At 41.8% G+C, this 19,925-nt stretch overlaps 2 protein-coding genes across 3 annotated transcripts in view; one reads left to right on the plus strand and one right to left on the minus strand.

Moving 5' to 3' along the window:
* Nucleotides 1–19,925, plus strand: part of GALC (galactosylceramidase) — a 50,657-nt gene that overhangs the window by 17,393 nt on the left and 13,339 nt on the right. For both annotated transcript variants that reach the window (XM_085849013.1, XM_085849012.1), the window contains exons 6-15: nt 954–992; nt 1,127–1,254; nt 3,703–3,858; nt 4,007–4,131; nt 10,767–10,894; nt 11,895–11,984; nt 12,751–12,840; nt 13,088–13,232; nt 18,844–19,024; nt 19,344–19,507. In XM_085849013.1, coding sequence (XP_085705139.1) covers nt 954–992; nt 1,127–1,254; nt 3,703–3,858; nt 4,007–4,131; nt 10,767–10,894; nt 11,895–11,984; nt 12,751–12,840; nt 13,088–13,232; nt 18,844–19,024; nt 19,344–19,507 — 1,246 coding nt within the window. The remainder of the gene's footprint in view (nt 1–953; nt 993–1,126; nt 1,255–3,702; nt 3,859–4,006; nt 4,132–10,766; nt 10,895–11,894; nt 11,985–12,750; nt 12,841–13,087; nt 13,233–18,843; nt 19,025–19,343; nt 19,508–19,925) is intronic.
* Nucleotides 14,182–19,925, minus strand: part of LOC147016196 (uncharacterized) — a 142,726-nt gene continuing 136,982 nt past the window's right edge. The window contains exons 2-3 of the mRNA XM_085849200.1: nt 16,039–17,218; nt 14,182–14,255 (exon numbers count right to left, since the gene is read on the minus strand). Of these exons, the coding sequence (XP_085705326.1) occupies nt 14,182–14,255; nt 16,039–17,212 (1,248 nt within the window). The 5' untranslated portion in view covers nt 17,213–17,218. The remainder of the gene's footprint in view (nt 14,256–16,038; nt 17,219–19,925) is intronic.

Raw genomic sequence — 19,925 nt, forward strand, 5'->3', positions numbered from 1 at the left:
TCGGACAAATCCATGCGAATTGAACGTTAATGTTTGAAACTCATCATAAATGTAAAGGACAGAAGGGTATAGTTGCAAGAACAAGAAAAATCGGGTTCCACTTCTTCTAATGACCCTCAAGGTCATTTTGAGGTCACAGGTCATCAATGCACCGAACGGGCTTTTGGACCAAAAGTAGAGTGAGAAAGATTTGTCCGAATGAATCGGAAAGCAGGAGTGTGGTCCATCAAAATAACGGTTACGATGTCCACGACACGAATCACGTGATAGAATGGATGATCGTTGCCTTTGCATCGACGCACCCTTGGTGAATGACGATTGGGGGTGGAATAAGAGGCCGTTGCTTTTTTTTTTTTCTTCCGTTGACCATTCCCAAGATTGACATGACGTGAGATGTGATATTGAGTCGCACGTCTGAACACCGACAACAAAATGGGATTCATTCACAAATATTCGTCTTCTACAGGTTGCGTCGTCACAAGTATCGCATGCACACTTAAATGTAGGTAATATGTGTTCAACACCTGTATACCTGTATTATTAATATTCCATCACATTTACAAACACATCATGACATCTTTAATGTCAAGAACGTCAGTGTGTGCACCATCGTTCTCATAGCACGGTTTAATGCGTATCCATGTTCTCTTTGATATTGAACGAGACATTTTTGGGGGTTTCGGGAGATTTGTTGAAAACTCATTCCGCACACCCTGCTTCGGGTCATCTGTTGTGTGATAGTGGATCCTTAACACAATATATATGTATACACACATTCATTGTCCACATCAGACCAACGTGTGTTGTGTGATACGATAATCTCGTTATGGTGGATGTTATGATTGTGTTTCGTGTTCATTTTGACCAAAACATCTTCAATGATGTCATGATTTTTTTTTTTTTATTCCTCTCCTATTCACCAGCACTCTGTCCCTTTCTTACTCTTCCGTTAGATTTGGAATGAAAGAAGATACAATTCGACGTACATTAAGGTGAGACAATTGGCAGGTTTACTGATTCGATTAATTCATTAGATAATTTTGCCTGTTTCACCCACTTGGATGAATGCAAAACTTGTGGAGCAGGAAGATTTAAAAAAATAATTGTACATTATCTGGTTGTTCAGGTGTTGAGGCAGACATTGGACAAGGCAGGCCTGCATTCAGTGGGAATAATAGCTTCGGACAGCAAGTGGCAGATTGTTAAAGACATTGTGTCCGATGTGGAACTGAGTGCTGCTGTTGACGTGATTGGGTAAGTTTAAGTCTTCCCTTCCTAACCCTACCAATAAGTGGGATCATGTAGGTGTTTTGTCACAACACATACCTACAATGCACTAGTTGGAATATTATTAGGCGTGCTACTCACCTGCAGTACGGCTGGACTTGCTAAGGTATCGTGTTCAATCAGTTTTCTTCAGCCTTGGTGTATATACTGCAGGATTGTTTTCATGCATTCTGTGTGTTCGAGAGATGAGGACTGTCGGATCGACTCAGGAGTTGCGTACTCGGCTCTGAGTTTGGTAGTCTGATTCCTGATTTAATTGGAAAATGCCGTGGTGCTCCACAGACTCTGTCCTTTTGGAGAGGACGTTGAGCCACGTGCTTCGTCTGCTCACGCTCGCTTCTCAACATGAAAGAGCCAACCAAAGCTTCAGTAGACCGTTGTATGCCAGTTCCCTGGTTAAGATCAAAGTAGATGCTTCGACCCTGTGGTCTTGACATTTCCTTCCATGTTGTTGCTGTGTTGTGGTTTGGGAGAGGTTTTAGCCAACTGGTGCCTCACAGTCGGTGCAGCCTTTTCGACTATTCACAGGTGTGCGTGTGTGCGTGTGTGAGTGTACCAGGTTTAGCAGGTCAAGTTGTAATGTGATCTCATTGATCTCATGAATGAAAAACAAACAGCTGTCAGCAGGGACAGATCCAGGTTGGCATTTTCACCCAAAGTCAAACTAAACAACTGTGACTGGAGATGTTTTTCACTCATAGGAAGAGTTCTAAGGAGGTCAAGGCTCATACAAACTACCATACTGTGCACTCCCTCACTAGAAACGATGAAATAACCAAGGTTTGTCTCCTGTCTCACTCTTGATACATAATGATACACCTCAAAATTTAACCTTGACCATGACCTCGATATCATTATTATTATTATAATTATTATTATTATTCTTTCATATGAAGCATCATTTGCTGAGGGGTGTGGCAGTGCCACTGATGCGGTTCCTCCTGTAGGTTGGAGCAGGAATTTGAACATTCTTTGCTGATGACTCCACTGTCTGCCGTACCATCTATCATCCCTCAGACCGGAAAGCACCAGCTTCTTCGCTCTCTGCATATCTGGGTAAAATCGCAAACTGGTCAAACACGTGGAACATGTCTTTCAATCCGGACAAATCTCACATTCTCACCATGTCTCTCCAAACGGACCATTTGGAACCCCCCTCCCCCCCCCCATTTACTTTCTGAACAATCCTCTGGGAGAAGTCCTTTCTTTGAAGCTTCTGGGTCTCACCATCTGCCATGATCTTTCCTGGGAAAGTCACATTTCCAACATCGCCTCCAAAGCCAGTCGCCGACTGGGAATCCTCCATCGTGCAAAGTCCTTCCTCGGCCCACCTGAGCTGCTGACCAATTATATAGCCTTCGTCCACAGCCTGATGGAGTGCTACTCTCCCCTCCAGGCTGGTGCTCCTGCCTCTCACCTTTCTCAGCTTCACGCGTGGAAACCAAGGCATCATTGGTATCTTCCATGATGAAGCTGAGTCTTTGGACCTCTCACTCTCTCACCGCAGGCAGGTCGGTGGTCTTTCTGTCTTCCACCATTTCTTCTCCAACCTCACCCCCCCCCCCCCTGCTCTGTCTGCGATTTGTCCCCACCACATTTCCGTAGGGCACTCTATGTCAGCCAGCAACCCCCTTCTGGTAAAACTACCAAACTCACGAATCACTGCTCACCTTCACTCTTTCATTCCTCTTTTTCCCCACCTTTGGAATATACCCCCTCACTCTATTCAATCCCATTCTTCCCTCCATACCCCCTGGTGATCTGGTGTTTATTTAATTTGATGTTGGTGTCGTGCAGGAATGGTGGGCAGAATAGCCTCTTCCTGCGTCACATTTCCTTGTTGTAGCTTTGTGGCAGTCACACCTTCTCCTAATTTTGATTTTGTATAAAATGTGAGCGACGGGGCATGAGCTCTGCTCATTTCAAAAGGAAAACCAAAACTTCATTCGACATCAAATAAACTTTTGTGAATTGATTGATTACGACTACAATTGCAACTGTCCAACTTATTCCCACCATGTGGAGTTGTCAATTCATAACTTGGCATATTTCCTTGCTGTCCCATTACTTTTCGTGATATCTTGACGTTCATATATTGTACGTGTTTGGGGCCACACTACCACACACACTCTGTTTGTTTGAACCTTTTGAACATGCTCTGAGATACAATTTGTAGTTTTAGCTTAGAATACCCTTTTAAAAGCTCTGATATCTTCAAACCTTTGTTGCACATTGCAGGAGTTGGTGTTTAGTCACATGATCGTTTTTTTTTTTTTTTCCAATTCATTTCACTGTTTGACTTCTGCACAGTCAAGCTGCGTTCAGGTGTATGTCCAATTTAACGACAAAAGGAAATTTCCTCATGGAGTCATGGTGTATGTCTGACTGTGATGTTGTCAAACTCCCTTTTTGTAGTGTCCACTACCCCGGAACGAACAGCCCGCCAGTGGCACGGGCCACCAAGAAGCCCCTTTGGTCTTCTGAGGACTACAGTACATTTAACGATGCCATTGGGGCAGGGTGCTGGGCGCGCATCCTCAACCAAAACTACGTAAATGGGAAGATGACTTCGTGAGTATGTTCAATGTCCCTGATGAACGAGTCTCTCCTGTTTGCATCAAATGTGTCTTGATGGAAACGAACCGAATGATGAACCCCTTGAGCGGTTCATCCGAGGCACGTCTGTGATGCTGCTCCTCTATAATGTGTCCACGTACAGGACCATATCGTGGAATCTTATTGCCAGTTACTACGATGCGCTGCCCTTCCCGCGATCGGGCCTCATGACGGCTGAGCAGCCTTGGAGTGGGTTCTACCGTGTGGAGTGTCCCATCTGGATCACAGGTTCTCTGACTTCCTCAATTGAAGTGTTTGTGGAGACCTCATTTCTCTCAAAAAATGGGCAATGTCTTCACCTTTTTGGGGAAATTTTATCACCGTTTTATTTTTTTGTATGAAATAGCTCTGCATTTACCCAAGGTTAATCTGGTGCTGTGGTGGTCTTGTTCAAATCCAACATATTTTCAATTAATAATGGGCTTTTCTCTTAAAAAAAATTAAATTTGAATATCTATCTATAATTCCAGCAATGTCTGTGTCTGTGTATCTGTGACCACTGTTTCTCGACAACCACTGGTCCGATCTAATTGAAACTTGCCAGCAATAATGCTGGCGACCTGAGTATGTGCCTTTTCAAGGTTTGATATTAATCGGACAAGTGCTTCCCAAGTTATGGCCATTTATTTACCAACCAATGACAGGACACGTTGCTGCGTAGGCGTGGCCGATGCGCCATTTAGTTACCAATGACAGGACACGTTGCTGCGTATGCGTGGCCGTTGGGGAAGAGATCCTTAGCCGCGTTCCCCATTACGGGCTACAACGAACGGACTTCCGGAGAGTATTCCTGTATTCCAATAATTTCTCGATTTCTTATGCGCATTTATAGATAAACAATGCCTCAATCCAGTCGTCATTTTCGAGAGCGAGGGATGGCCTATGGTTGTTCGAAAGGTTTTTGGGGGGGGGGGGGTTCGGTTTATTTAATTTGGGGGAGGGGTTTGCACGTACGGCCACACATGTACGGCCACGCACGTACGGTCACGCAAGAGTGAAGGAACAGCCTGTGTGGCTGTTGTTTCTGTCTGGCACGTGGTTTGAAAGTTTTTTTTTATTTTTATTTTTTTTAGTTTTTTAGTTTTTTTTTTGCATGTACGGCCACGCACATATGGGCACGTACTAGTGATTACAATTGCCACATGATTTTCTTGCAAAGGTAAAAAAAATAGCTCCGCAAAACGGGCGTAACCCCTCAGCCCATGCATTGTAAAAGGAAGCATTGATATCACGATGATGCAGTCAGTTAGAGCACGTTGGACGTCATATCAAAAATCAATCGGACTTCAAGATGGCTACCGTGGCAGTTAGTGAAAATCGCAGCATGCCCATTTTTGAAAGGAACCTTCCTCTGCACAACCCCAACACACCCTGCAAAAATGGATTTAATCGGACAAGGCGTTCTCCTTGAAATCGACGGAAACCAATTTCAAGATGGCTGCCATGGAGGCCACATTGGAAATCTCAGCGCACCCTTTTTCGAAAGGAACCTTCCTCTACTCAATCCCAACATACCCTGCAAAAATGGATTTAATCGGACAAGGCGTTCTCCTCGAAATTGACGGAAACCAAAAGTTGACGGACTCCCGGACACTCGCCGGACAACGCCTGTGACGACAATACCCCTTAGCCCAATTCGGGCTAAGTGGTAACGAGTGGCGTGTGTGTATTCAGACCGGTAGTACCGAAATGCTAACTGCAGAGTTAGTTCGTACAAAATGTAGAACGAATAATCGATGTCTTGAGACACTCACCAGGGCTTATGTGGTTTTATACACGTACTCACATTCTAATTGTACATACTTTAGACACGTACTCACATTCTAATTGTACATACTTTATACACGTACTCACATTCTAATTGTACATACTTTAGACACATACTCGCATTCTAATTGTACATACTTTATACACATACTCGCATTCTAATTGTACATACTTTATACACGTACTCACATTCTAATTGTACATACTTTATTCACATACTCACATTCTAATAGTACATACTTTAGACACGTACTCACTTCTAATTGTACATACTTTATACACGTACTCACATTCTAATTGTACATACTTTATACACATACTCGCATTCTAATTGTACATACTTTATACACATACTCGCATTCTAATAGTACATACTTTAGACACGTACTCACTTCTAATTGTACATACTTTATACACATACTCGCATTCTAATTGTACATACTTTATTCACATACTCGCATTCTAATTGTACATACTTTATTCACATACTCACATTCTAATAGTACATACTTTAGACACGTACTCACTTCTAATTGTACATACTTTATACACGTACTCACATTCTAATTGTACATACTTTATACACGTACTCACATTCTAATTGTACATACTTTATACACATACTCGCATTCTAATTGTACATACTTTATACACATACTCGCATTCTAATCGTACATACTTTATACACATACTCGCATTCTAATTGTACATACTTTATTCACATACTCACATTCTAATAGTACATACTTTAGACACGTACTCACTTCTAATTGTACATACTTTATACACGTACTCACATTCTAATTGTACATACTTTATACACGTACTCACATTCTAATTGTACATACTTTAGACACATACTCGCATTCTAATTGTACATACTTTATACACATACTCGCATTCTAATAGTACATACTTTAGACACGTACTCACTTCTAATTGTACATACTTTATACACGTACTCACATTCTAATTGTACATACTTTATACACGTACTCACATTCTAATTGTACATACTTTATACACATACTCGCATTCTAATTGTACATACTTTATACACATACTCGCATTCTAATCGTACATACTTTATACACATACTCGCATTCTAATTGTACATACTTTATTCACATACTCACATTCTAATAGTACATACTTTAGACACGTACTCACTTCTAATTGTACATACTTTATACACGTACTCACATTCTAATTGTACATACTTTATACACGTACTCACATTCTAATTGTACATACTTTAGACACATACTCGCATTCTAATTGTACATACTTTATTCACATACTCACATTCTAATAGTACATACTTTAGACACGTACTCACTTCTAATTGTACATACTTTATACACGTACTCACATTCTAATTGTACATACTTTATACACGTACTCACATTCTAATTGTACATACTTTATACACATACTCGCATTCTAATTGTACATACTTTATACACATACTCGCATTCTAATCGTACATACTTTATACACATACTCGCATTCTAATTGTATATACTTTATTCACATACTCACATTCTAATAGTACATACTTTAGACACGTACTCACTTCTAATTGTACATACTTTATACACGTACTCACATTCTAATTGTACATACTTTATACACGTACTCACATTCTAATTGTACATACTTTAGACACATACTCGCATTCTAATTGTACATACTTTATACACATACTCGCATTCTAATTGTACATACTTTATACACGTACTCACATTCTAATTGTACATACTTTATTCACATACTCACATTCTAATAGTACATACTTTAAACACGTACTCACTTCTAATTGTACATACTTTATACACGTACTCACATTCTAATTGTACATACTTTATACACGTACTCACATTCTAATTGTACATACTTTATACACATACTCGCATTCTAATTGTACATACTTTATACACATACTCGCATTCTAATAGTACATACTTTAGACACGTACTCACATTCTAATTGTACATACTTTATACACATACTCGCATTCTAATTGTACATACTTTATACACATACTCGCATTCTAATCGTACATACTTTATACACATACTAACATTCTAATTGTACATACTTTATACACGTACTCGCATTCTAATTGTACATACTTTATACACATACTCGCATTCTAATTGTACATACTTTATACACATACTCGCATTCTAATCGTACATACTTTATACACATACTAACATTCTAATTGTACATACTTTATACACGTACTCACATTCTAATTGTACATACTTTATACACGTACTCACATTCTAATTGTACATACTTTATTCACATACTCACATTCTAATTGTGCATACTTTATACACGTACTGACATTTTAATTGTACATACTTTATACACGTACTCACATTCTAATTGTACATACTTTATACACGTATTCACATTCTAATTGTACATACTTTATACACGTATTCACATTCTAATTGTACATACTTTATACACGTATTCACATTCTAATTGTACAGACTTTATACACGTATTCACATTCTAATTGTACAGACTTTATACACGTATTCACATTCTAATTGTACATACTTTATACACGTACTCACATTCTAATAGTACATACTTTATACACATACTCACATTCTAATTGTACATACTTTATACACGTATTCACATTCTAATTGTACAGACTTTATACACGTACTCACATTCTAATTGTACATACTTTATACACGTACTCACATTCTAATAGTACATACTTTATACACATACTCACATTCTAATTGTACATACTTTATACACATACTAACATTTTAATTGTACATACTTTATACACATACTAACATTTTAATTGTACATACTTTATACACGTACTCACATTCTAATTGTACATACTTTATACACGTACTCACATTCTAATTGTACATACTTTATACACATACTAACATTTTAATTGTACATACTTTATACACGTACTCACATTCTAATTGTACATACTTTATACACGTACTCACATTCTAATTGTACATACTTTATACACGTATTCACATTCTAATTGTACATACTTTATTCACATACTCACATTCTAATTGTACATACTTTTATACACGTATTCACATTCTAATTGTACATACTTTATTCACATACTCACATTCTAATTGTACATACTTTATACACATACTCACATTCTAATTGTACATACTTTATACACATACTCACATTCTAATTGTACATACTTTATACACATACTCACATTCTAATTGTACATACTTTATACACATACTCACATTCTAATTGTACATACTTTATACACGTACTCACATTCTAATTGTACATACTTTATACACGTACTCACATTCTAATAGTACATACTTTATACACATACTCACATTCTAATTGTACATACTTTATACACATACTAACATTTTAATTGTACATACTTTATACACGTACTAACATTTTAATTGTACATACTTTATACACGTACTCACATTCTAATTGTACATACTTTATTCACATACTCACATTCTAATTGTACATACTTTATACACATACTAACATTTTAATTGTACATACTTTATACACGTACTCACATTCTAATTGTACATACTTTATACACGTACTAACATTTTAATTGTACATACTTTATACACGTACTAACATTTTAATTGTACATACTTTATACACATACTCACATTCTAATTGTACATACTTTATACACATACTCACATTCTAACTGTACATACTTTGTAGAGGTATTCGAAGGAGTTTATTCTGTTTTGTTCAAGTGGATGTGTGAGTGTGACTCTCCCAACAAACATGCTTTGTGATGAAATCTTGTCATGCGAATGTCAGATTAGTAATTAAACCTTCCATGATTATGGCTTTCACTCTTTTGGAGCTCATCAGTTTCTCAAGCTAATTTCAAGCTGATGAGCCCCAGAGGGTGAAACTGCTGTGTTCTTTCTCCTTCTCTTGCATTCACTGCACTTGTCCTTTCAGTGACGTGTGAGAGGCGCTTTCTGATATTTGTGGTAAAACTGGCTGCACTACCTTTCTGTACTGCAGGAGAGGTTGTGTATTTTGTGGAAGATAACTGTGTATGTAATTTAAGCTGGACTCCATACTCATGGGCTCATCGTTCTGGTCTGTGAGGTGCAGCGGAACATGTGCAGAGGAAATGTGAACTGCTCAGGCACCGTGGAACGCACTCACCTCCTCTTGACAGAGATTAATTAGCTTTTGTAAAACTGCTGTCCATGATAAAAAAGAAAAAAAAACTTGCACACTCACCAGCATACAGGTTTCTTCCGCTGGGATTAAAAAGTTTTTTTTTTTTTCTTTTTCTTATTTTCACAAAAATAGATCAGTTCTTCATGGAATTGGCTTTGCTCGAGAAAATTAAAATCCACCACCTCTCATACTGGCGAATCGAGTTTTTACCTGTTAATTGTTCTCCTCCGAGTGATTGTCTCATGCCACCGGAAACCGGGTTTGAATTTCACACACTTTATGTGAGGACTGCAGGATGGCCAACATGTACGCACACTCACCTCTATGCTGTCTAACCTGGTTTTGAATCATGACCCAGCTATAAACTGTCATCCCGGTGTTTCACAGGCAGAGTGATTCATCAATGCGTGTGACGTCCCTCAGATGGACGTTAAACCAGCTGTCCCGCCAACTGGCACATCCTGAACAAATTGCAAGTTCCTGCCCTGACAATGGCTGGCAATGGCAATCCACCCGGTATAGCCGTAGAAACCGCTTCAGCAGAACCATGCCCTGTATCACAGTATATGGTCCATCGGATCAGACACTTGATACTGAATTTCCCATTATTTCCCGACATCCTTATTATTCATGTAAAGGCACACTCGAGTCTTGTGTCCATGATCTAATGTCCTTTTCATTCATGTAAACGTACACAAATGTCTCGCAATGTCCTTGTCCTGCACACGGTTGATAAACAAACTGCTTGGCAGATGCACCAGATCCTTTGGACGAGTGTGTGGTGTTTGCACGAGGATGAAGTGACCTTTTCAGGTGCTACGTCTAATCAGTAGACCTTGGCGGTAATTCTAAGACCATGATGCTTGCCTTGCCAGCTCACACGACACAGTTTGCCAAACCTGGCTGGCACTACCTGAATTCGTCTGCCCACCTGGTCCACGGCGGAAGCGTTGTGGCATTTACGGATGGCCTGAGAAACCTGACGATCGTCATAGAAACCATGGTGAGATGTCGACCTGAAGAACGTCTGTTACACTCCAATTGTGTTGGTTAAATGCACTCAAGGTTTGGGTAGAGTTCACATCCCTCCATATTTTCACACGTTTGTAAGGTTATATATGCATGCGATCCCACTGTCCGAGCCTGGTCAAGCCTTAGATAATCCAGGTGGTTAAATGTTGGAGTGCTCGTACGTGTGCAACATCCAGCTTTGTGAAAGAGCAGCACGCACTGCACCATGGGAGAGATTTAATCGTTGCATGTTTGGAACATATCGATTGCCAAACCAGACTAACTGAAAGCGACAAAAAAAGAACCACAAAAGTAAACCCATCAGGCTGTAAAATTACATTTGCGGGACTTTGCAGCCATGAGTTCGTCGATAGTCCTGTCAAAGTTGATTTGGCTGAGTGTGTCACTTTGAGGAGTTAAAAGGCTGAGTGCAGTTACACTCGTCTCGATCTCACATCACAGATTGCACTTTGTGTTTGATGAGGCCCATCAACATTTTTACAAATACTGCAGTTTGAGGAATGCCATAACGGCTGGCATAGGGTTTGACATTCTCGATGAGGTTCCGCAACGGATTGAATCGAATGTTTCCCCCAAAACGTCCGAGTAAATCTCAGCAAGTGGAAGAGATGATGAGAACTTGTGGGATGGTCAACGCAAACTGGAACATGAAGTTGATGGTGATGGGGATTTCCCACAAGACGTGTGGAATTGCGTTACATCTCTTTGCAAATGCTGATGAATCCGTGACGCCATGCTTTTGTTTGAGGGTCTTGTCTCGGGCCTCACGAGTGCAAGTCCTCGTGATGTCGTGCGGTGTGTGCGCGCACCACTTGCGGGTTTGATAGAATGGGAACGGGTTATTTGGTCGTCACGGTGGTGACAATGTTTCTCGGAGTTTGACGTCCCTCACCACGGTGTACATTTATACCGTTTAAATGTCTGTCGACTCGAAATGTAATCGCCACTATGTCGTGCCCTCTTCCCCTCAGAGCTACAACCACTCACGGTGCATACGCCCACCGCTGTCTCCTTATGACGTGTCTCCTCAGACGGCAGTCTTCCACCTACCGCCACCGTTCGTGAGTACTCTGCTTTGTTCATTTGGGTTGCTCTCCCTCTTGGTGGAGAACCTGCGTTACATTAATTCTGTGAATTAATTGCCAAAAAGTGGACCAACAGAGTTTTCTTGACAGTTGGTGGAGTTTGATTTGACCGTGCAATGAATCAGCACATCTGGTGTCTCCTTCACAAGTAGCCGGTGGAGTTTGATTTGACTGTGCAATGTATCGGCACATCTGGTGTCTCCTCCACAAGAAGCCGGTGGAGTTTGATTTGACTGTGCAATGTATCGGCACATCTGGTATCTCTTCCACAAGTAGCCGGTGGAGTTTGATTTGACTGTGCAATGTATCGGCACATCTGGTATCTCTTCCACAAGTATCACTTTCTGGAGTTGCTTTGTGCTGTTTTGAGCATTTGCTGTGCATTTGACGCCACTTTTATAAACCGCATGAGCGTTGCATGGTACTGGCATTCTCGAGGTTGCAAGAATTTTCTGGAAACCAATATATTTGCAGCAGAATTGCTATCACAACAGGATTGCGATTTAAACAAAAAAAAGAAAGCCAAACAAGCAGGCTCATTAATGATCTTCAGGTGGGGGTCCACTTCCTCCATGTGATAGCAGTCATCACATCATGGTTAACCCTCAACACTTTAATGTGCTATCCATGAGGATGCAGTCTCGACCACATTCCCCCGACTTAATAATAATAAATGCACAATGACATGGAGTCCTGTTGTTGTTTCTCTTTCCCTTTTGAGTCCTTTGTTGTGCCACACTAGGCGCTCTACACCAGTCTCTATGTGTGGTATTCCAAGCTGAAGTACGATGGATCTCGGAGTGTGCTTTTTCAGCAACGCCCACCCGTGAAGGCAAGCCAGAAATGTACCTTTCCTGGACATCTTTCCATGCTTCTCACCTTTTGACAGCACACTGTGATGCGGCTTGAACGCAAACTCTCACGTGATGTGTTGATACGAGTGTGACGGTGTGTTTTGAGAGAAACACCGTCACACTCACATTAAGATATTACACCTTGGCTCCTAATCTCCTGTGCTTTGGTAGTTTCCTTTTCCTTGATTTTGCTTGTTCTTAAACGTTGGTGGGTTTACCACGCAGGTAGACCAGGGTACGTTTACCCTTGAGCTGGGTATTGACGAGATCTACACGGTTACAAGCGTAGCCACGGGGAGGCACGGGCAGCATCCCGACCCACCAGGACCACAGCCCTTCCCCGTGTTGTATGGAGACAACTTTGATGTCGGTGAGGTGATTCTGACTTGCACTCATTGGTGCTCGAATTACCAACAAATTCCATTCTGCATCTGGGTCACTGGGCCGCATGATTAACCAATCATTTTACAAATTAAACTAATTTCAGGTGATTATTTCAGATATTGTGGGATTATCTGTTCATTGGCTGATTGTTTGGATTATCCGGTCATTCGCTGGTTATGGTGGGATTATCTGTTCATTGGCTGGTTATGGTGGGATTATCCGTTCATTGGCTGGTTATGGTGGGATTATCGTTTCATTGGCTGGTTATGGTGGGATTATTCGTTCATTGGCTGGTTATGGTGGGATTATCCGTTCATTGGCTGGTTATGGTGGGATTATACGTTCATTGGCTGGTTATGGTGGGATTATACGTTCATTGGCTGGTTATGGTGGGATTATCCGTTCATTGGCTGGTTATGGTGGGATTATCCGTTCATTGGCTGGTTATGGTGGGATTATCCGTTCATTGGCTGGTTATGGTGGGATTATCCGTTCATTGGCTGGTTATGGTGGGATTATCCGTTCATTGGCTGGTTATGGTGGGATTATCCGTTCATTGGCTGGTTATGGTGGGATTATCCGTTCATTGGCTGGTTATGGTGGGATTATCCGTTCATTGGCTGGTTATGGTGGGATTATCCGTTCATTGGCTGGTTATGGTGGGATTATCCGTTCATTGGCTGGTTATGGTGGGATTATCCGTTCATTGGCTGGTTATGGTGGGGTGTTCCGTTCATTGGCTGGTTATGGTGGGGTGTTCCGTTCATTGGCTGGTTATGGTGGGATTCTACGTTCATTGGCTGGTTATGGTGGGATTCTACATTCATTGGCTGGTTATGGTGGGATTATACGTTCATTGGCTGGTTATGGTGAGGTTATCCGTTCATTGGCTGGTTATGGTGGGATTATACATTCATTGGCTGGTTATGGTGGGATTATCTGTTCATTGGCTGATTATGGTGGGGTTTCCGTTCATTGGCTGGTTCTGGAGGGATTATACGTTCATTGGCTGGTTATGGTGGAATAATTATCCGTTCATTGGTTGGTTATGTTGGGATTATCCGTTCATTGGCTGGTTATGGTGGGATTATCCGTTCATTGGCTGGTTATGGTGGGATTATCCGTTCATTGGCTGGTTATGGTGGGATTATACGTTCATTGGCTGGTTATGGTGGGATTATCCATTCATTGGCTGGTTATGGTGGGACTATCCATTCATTGGCTGGTTATGGTGAGGTTATCCGTTCATTGGCTGGTTATTGTGGGATTATACGTTCATTGGCTGGTTATGGTGGGATTATACGTTCATTGGCTGGTTATGGTGGGATTATACGTTCATTGGCTGGTTATGGTGGGATTTTCCGTTCATTGGCTGGTTATGGTGGGATTATCCGTTCATTGGCTGGTTATGGTGGGGTTTTCCGTTCATTGGCTGGTTATGGTGGGATTATACGTTCATTGGCTGGTTATGGTGGAATAATTATCCGTTCATTGGTTGGTTATGGTGGGATTATACGTTCATTGGCTGGTTATGGTGGGATTATCCGTTCATTGGCTGGTTATGGTGGGATTATCCGTTCATTGGCTGGTTATGGTGGGGTTTTCCGTTCATTGGCTGGTTATGGTGGGATTATACGTTCATTGGCTGGTTATGGTGGAATAATTATCCGTTCATTGGTTGGTTATGTCGGGATTATCCGTTCATTGGCTGATTATGGTGAGGTTATCCGTTCATTGGCTGGTTAAGGTGGGATTATAAGTTCATTGGCTGGTTATGGTGGGATTATCTGTTCATTGGCTGGTTATGATGGGATTATCCGTTCATTGGCTGGTTATGGTGGGATTATCCATTCATTGGCTGGTTATGGTGGGGTTATCCGTTCATTGGCTGGTTATGATGGGATTATCCATTCATTGGCTGGTTATGGTGGGGTTATCCGTTCATTGGCTGGTTTTGGTGGAATAATTATCTGTTCATTGGTTGATTATGTCGGGATTATCCGTTCATTGGCTGGTTATGTCGGGATTATCCGTTCATTGGCTGGTTATGGTGGGATTACACTGAACAACAAAATTTTTTTACTGGAGATGTGTAAAGTGATTTAGACTAATTTGGGTACGCTGATTTCAAAAATCATAACCGTTTTGCTGTATCACGTCAGGATTTTCAGTAACAGAAATATTCCCATTGCCTAGAAGTCAGGATTTCAATGAAATTTACAAAAATTCATTTATTCATTTATTTCATCATGAATGCTTCAAAATTATAGAAATTACAGAAAAACTCCACTAGAATGGAATTAAAAATGCTTTAGGCATTTGGCTTTGCGTTTGTGCTGCTCTGTGTCAGTTTCACGATGCAGGAACCAGCAGAAATCGCCCATCATGTTCGGGTTGTGCCGCCCTTGGTAACGCGTCTCCATGAGTGAAATCTCTTGGTGGAATCGCTCGCCATGCTCGTCCGAGACTGCTCCCAAGTTTTCAGGGAAGAAGTTCAGGTGCTGGTGTAGGAAATGGATTTTCAGGGACATCCTGGAGCCAAGTTTCCTGAAGGACTCCAGCAGCTGCTGCACTATTTCTTCATAGTTGTCCGCGCGCTCGTTCCCCAAGAAGTTGTCCGTCACAGCTTTGAAGCTCCTCCACGCTGCCAGCTCTTTGGGGTTTAGAGTTGTCGGAAAAGTTTCGTCCTTCATAATCTGTCGGATTTGCGGTCCAACAAAGACACCAGCCTTGATCTTGGCCTCCGACAAGGTGTTGCCAAACTTTTCCTTGAGCCCAAACAAAAAACCCACGCCCATTCAGATCCATTGCCCGTACAAAACTTTTCATCAAGCCGAGCTGTATGTGGAGTGGTGGAAGGAAAACCTTGGCTGGGTCGACAAGGGCGACATGCTTCACGTTGTGTCGACCAGGTACATGCTCTTTTCGCTCTTCCCAATCTTTCTTCGTCCAGTGATTCTTGTCGTCTCTGCTATCCCAGAGACAAAGGAAGCACATGTATTTCGTGTAGCCTGACTGCAGCCCTAACAACAGCGCCACCACTTTCAAGTCTCCGCAGATGTACCAGTTGAAGTCATTGTACTTGATGGAATCAAGCAGCTGCCGCATAGTCTCATAGGTCTCTGTCATGCCGAACGCGTGAGCCAGTGGGACTGATGGTTTCTCGTTGCCATTGTGGAGCAAAACAGCCTTCAAGCTGTTCTTCCCCGAGTCGATGAAGAGGCGCCAGTGTGCAGGATCGTGATCACACCCAAGTTCTTTCAACAGACCGTTGATGTCACTGCAGAATGTCATCATGTCTTCCATCTCAAAGAACTCAGCCATGTCTCTGTAACGTGCTCTGAACAAGGATATCTTGGTGTTAGGTTCAAGTAGATTCCACTGCTGCAGCGTTGATCCAAGCAGCTCTGCCTTTGCCTTTGACAGCGAGAGATCTCTTACAAGATCATTTAAGTCTCCCTGGTTCAGAAGGTGTGATTCTTGAGTGTCGGGTTCAAAAGGTTCATCATCACCATCCTCTTCACCACTGCTTACAGCTATGTTCTGATCACCTGGAGGTGTTGGAACGGGGTTCTCGTCATCATGAGGCACAGGTTTACGAGCAGAGACGCAGTCAGCGTACTTGATGTGACCTTTATTCTTCTTGTTGAAGCCGGCGATGCTTGTGCAGCAGAAATAACAATCATCATGATGATTCTGCGGCTCACGCCATATCATGGGCACCGCAAATGGCATGCTCGTGCGCTTGCCCACCAACCACTGAGTCAAGGTTGTGTGACAGCTTGTGCAGCAGATGTGTGGTGCCCAGCTCTGTTCTTGGTCCCCCACCTTACACCCGAAGTAGTGAAAGTAGGCGGCCTTCATTTTCACTGCTGTAGATATACTTCGCTGTTGATCTTTTTTGGTATACCGACCACAGACATAACAGAAGTTGTCAGGATGATTGGTACAGGAACGCCTACTCATCTTTATCTGAAAGAAAGAAATATAACACAAGTTAACAACAATTGTACGAAATAGACATGTTAAAGACATATGTAAATTTCATTGAAATCCTGACTTCTAGGCAATGGGAATATTTCTGTTCCTGAAAATCCTGACGTGATACAGCAAAACGGTTATGATTTTTGAAATCAGCGTACCCAAATTAGTCTTAATCACTTTACACATCTCCAGTAAAAAAAATTTTTTGAAATTTGTTGTTCAGTGTTATCCATTAATTGGCTGGTTATGGTGAGGTTATCCGTTCATTGGCTGGTTATGGTGGGATTATCTCTTCATTGGCTGGTTCTGATGGGATTATCCATTCATTGGCTGGTTATTGTGGGAATATCCGTTCATTGGCTGGTTATGGTGGGGTTTTCCTTTCATTGGCTGGTTATGGTGGGATTATCCATTCATTGGCTGGTTATGGTGGAATAATTATACGTTCATTGGTTGATTATGTTGGGATTATCCGTTCATTGGCTGGTTATGTCGGGATTATCCGTTCATTGGCTGGTTATGGTGGAATAATTATACGTTCATTGGTTGATTATGTTGGGATTATCCGTTCATTGGCTGGTTATGTCGGGATTATCCGTTCATTGGCTGGTTATGGTGGGATTATCCGTTCATTGGCTGGTTATGTCGGGATTATCCGTTCATTGGCTGGTTATGGTGGGATTATCCATTCATTGGCTGGTTATGGTGAGGTTATCCGTTCATTGGCTGGTTATGGTGGGATTATACGTTAATTGGCTGGTTATGGTGGGGTTATCCGTTCATTGGCTGGTTATGATGGGATTCTCTTCATTGGCTGGTTATGGTGGGGTTATCCGTTCATTAGCTGGTTTTGGTGGAATAATTATCTGTTCATTGTTGATTATGTTGGGATTATCCGTTCATTGGCTGGTTATGGTGGAATTATCCATTCATTGGCTGGTTATGGTGAGGTTATCCGTTCATTGGCTGGTTATAGTGAGGTTATACGTTCATTGGCTGGTTATGGTGGGATTATCCATTCCTTGGCTGGTTATGGTGGGGTTATACATTCATTGGCTGGTTATGGTGGGGTTATACATTCATTGGCTGGTTATGGTGGGATGATCTGTTCATTGGCTGGTTATGGTGGGATTATCCATTCATTGGCTGGTTATTCTGAGATTATCCGTTCATTCACTGGTTATGTTGGGATTGTCCATTCATTGCCTGATTATGTTGGGATTATCTCTTAATTGGCTGGTTATGGTGGGATATCCATTCAATGCCTGATTATGTTGGGATTATCCATTCATTGGCTGGTTATGGTGGGATTATCCATTTATTGGCTGATTATGATGAGATATCCATTCAATGCCTGGGTATTGTGGGATTATCTGTTCATTGGCCGGTTATGATGGGATTATCTGTTCATTGGTTGGTTGTGGGAGGATATCCATTCAATGCCTCGGTATTGTGCGATTATCCTCTGTCAGAGTGTTCTCGGAGGAGTCTCTGTATAACTATTTTAAATTTAACGAGCAATCACAGAATGTATCTGTTTCATTCCAAAGAGACTGCACTGTATGTTGCCATAATGTGATTGTATTTTCCAATCTGTTTCTCCGGTCGTGAAGTGTTTCCCCAGTTCAGTGAGGCACCGAACTTCGCCGACCAAACAGGGGTGTTTGAGTATTTCACCAACTCTTCGGATCATGGGTCCCACATCTCCACCCTGCGCCAGGTCATAACGACGCGCCCAATTACCTGGGAAATGGACGCAGATCAAACCATTAGTGTCATCGGCAACCACAATTGGTAAGAGGGTAACACCACTTGGCACCTCTTAAGAGCACGGGAATTGAAACCCATCTGAGAGTGCCCGTTTGTCGTGCTGGTGTGCACACATTTGTTCTTACTCGAACAATCATCGAGATGCATAATCGATTGTAACATGGTAATTGAATAGGAAGGTCTAGTTGAACGATTCATTTGAATCTCATACAATACCAGTTCAACCAGATTTATATCCTGAGAGATGGGTTTAATTCTACAACGAACCCTGTGTACCCATTTTGTCTTGGTTTGTCCCTCATGGTGGAAGCTTCTCTCCTGTGTACATTTCGCCATTTTCCAGGACCGATGTCATAGTTACCTGTGATGTGCTCATCGAGACGCCCGGCACGGGTGGTGTGTTCGTGGCTGTGCGTGTGGATGTCGGGGGTGGAAACATTGCATTTGCTCGTGGCGTTTACTTCTGGATTCTGGCGGAAGGTGCTTTTTCCATTACGAACGATCTTGGTGAGTGAATAGAACTCCATGTTTGATCTCACCATCTCTATGTGTGCCAATTTTACAGGACACACGTAAACACAAATCGCAGTTGAACTGCCACCACATCAATTATGAAGGCTTTCAGGAGGTTGAAGGTGAAGGTGTGCATTTATTTGTTTTCTTGCAAAGGTACCCTGCCTGCATTGCCAAAAGCAAAAAAAAAAGTAGCTTCCACAAAAGCGATGCCAGGTGCTTTCTCCCACCCCTCCCCTGCCTCCGACCACCTCACTCTTTCTGGACTCGCACCCCATTCCTTCCCCTCGCTCTTCCCACAAAGGTACCTGGCGATGCCTGGGATCTAACATTCATCGATTGGACAACCACAATTGTGCACATATTTAGACACTAACACCATCCGTCGCTTTGCTGATGGAAATACTGAGGG

The sequence above is a fragment of the Eptatretus burgeri genome, chromosome 12, assembly GCF_056783735.1.
Source record: "Eptatretus burgeri isolate ZD-2024b chromosome 12, Ebu_testis_v1, whole genome shotgun sequence".
Taxonomy (NCBI): Eukaryota; Metazoa; Chordata; class Myxini; order Myxiniformes; family Myxinidae; genus Eptatretus; species Eptatretus burgeri.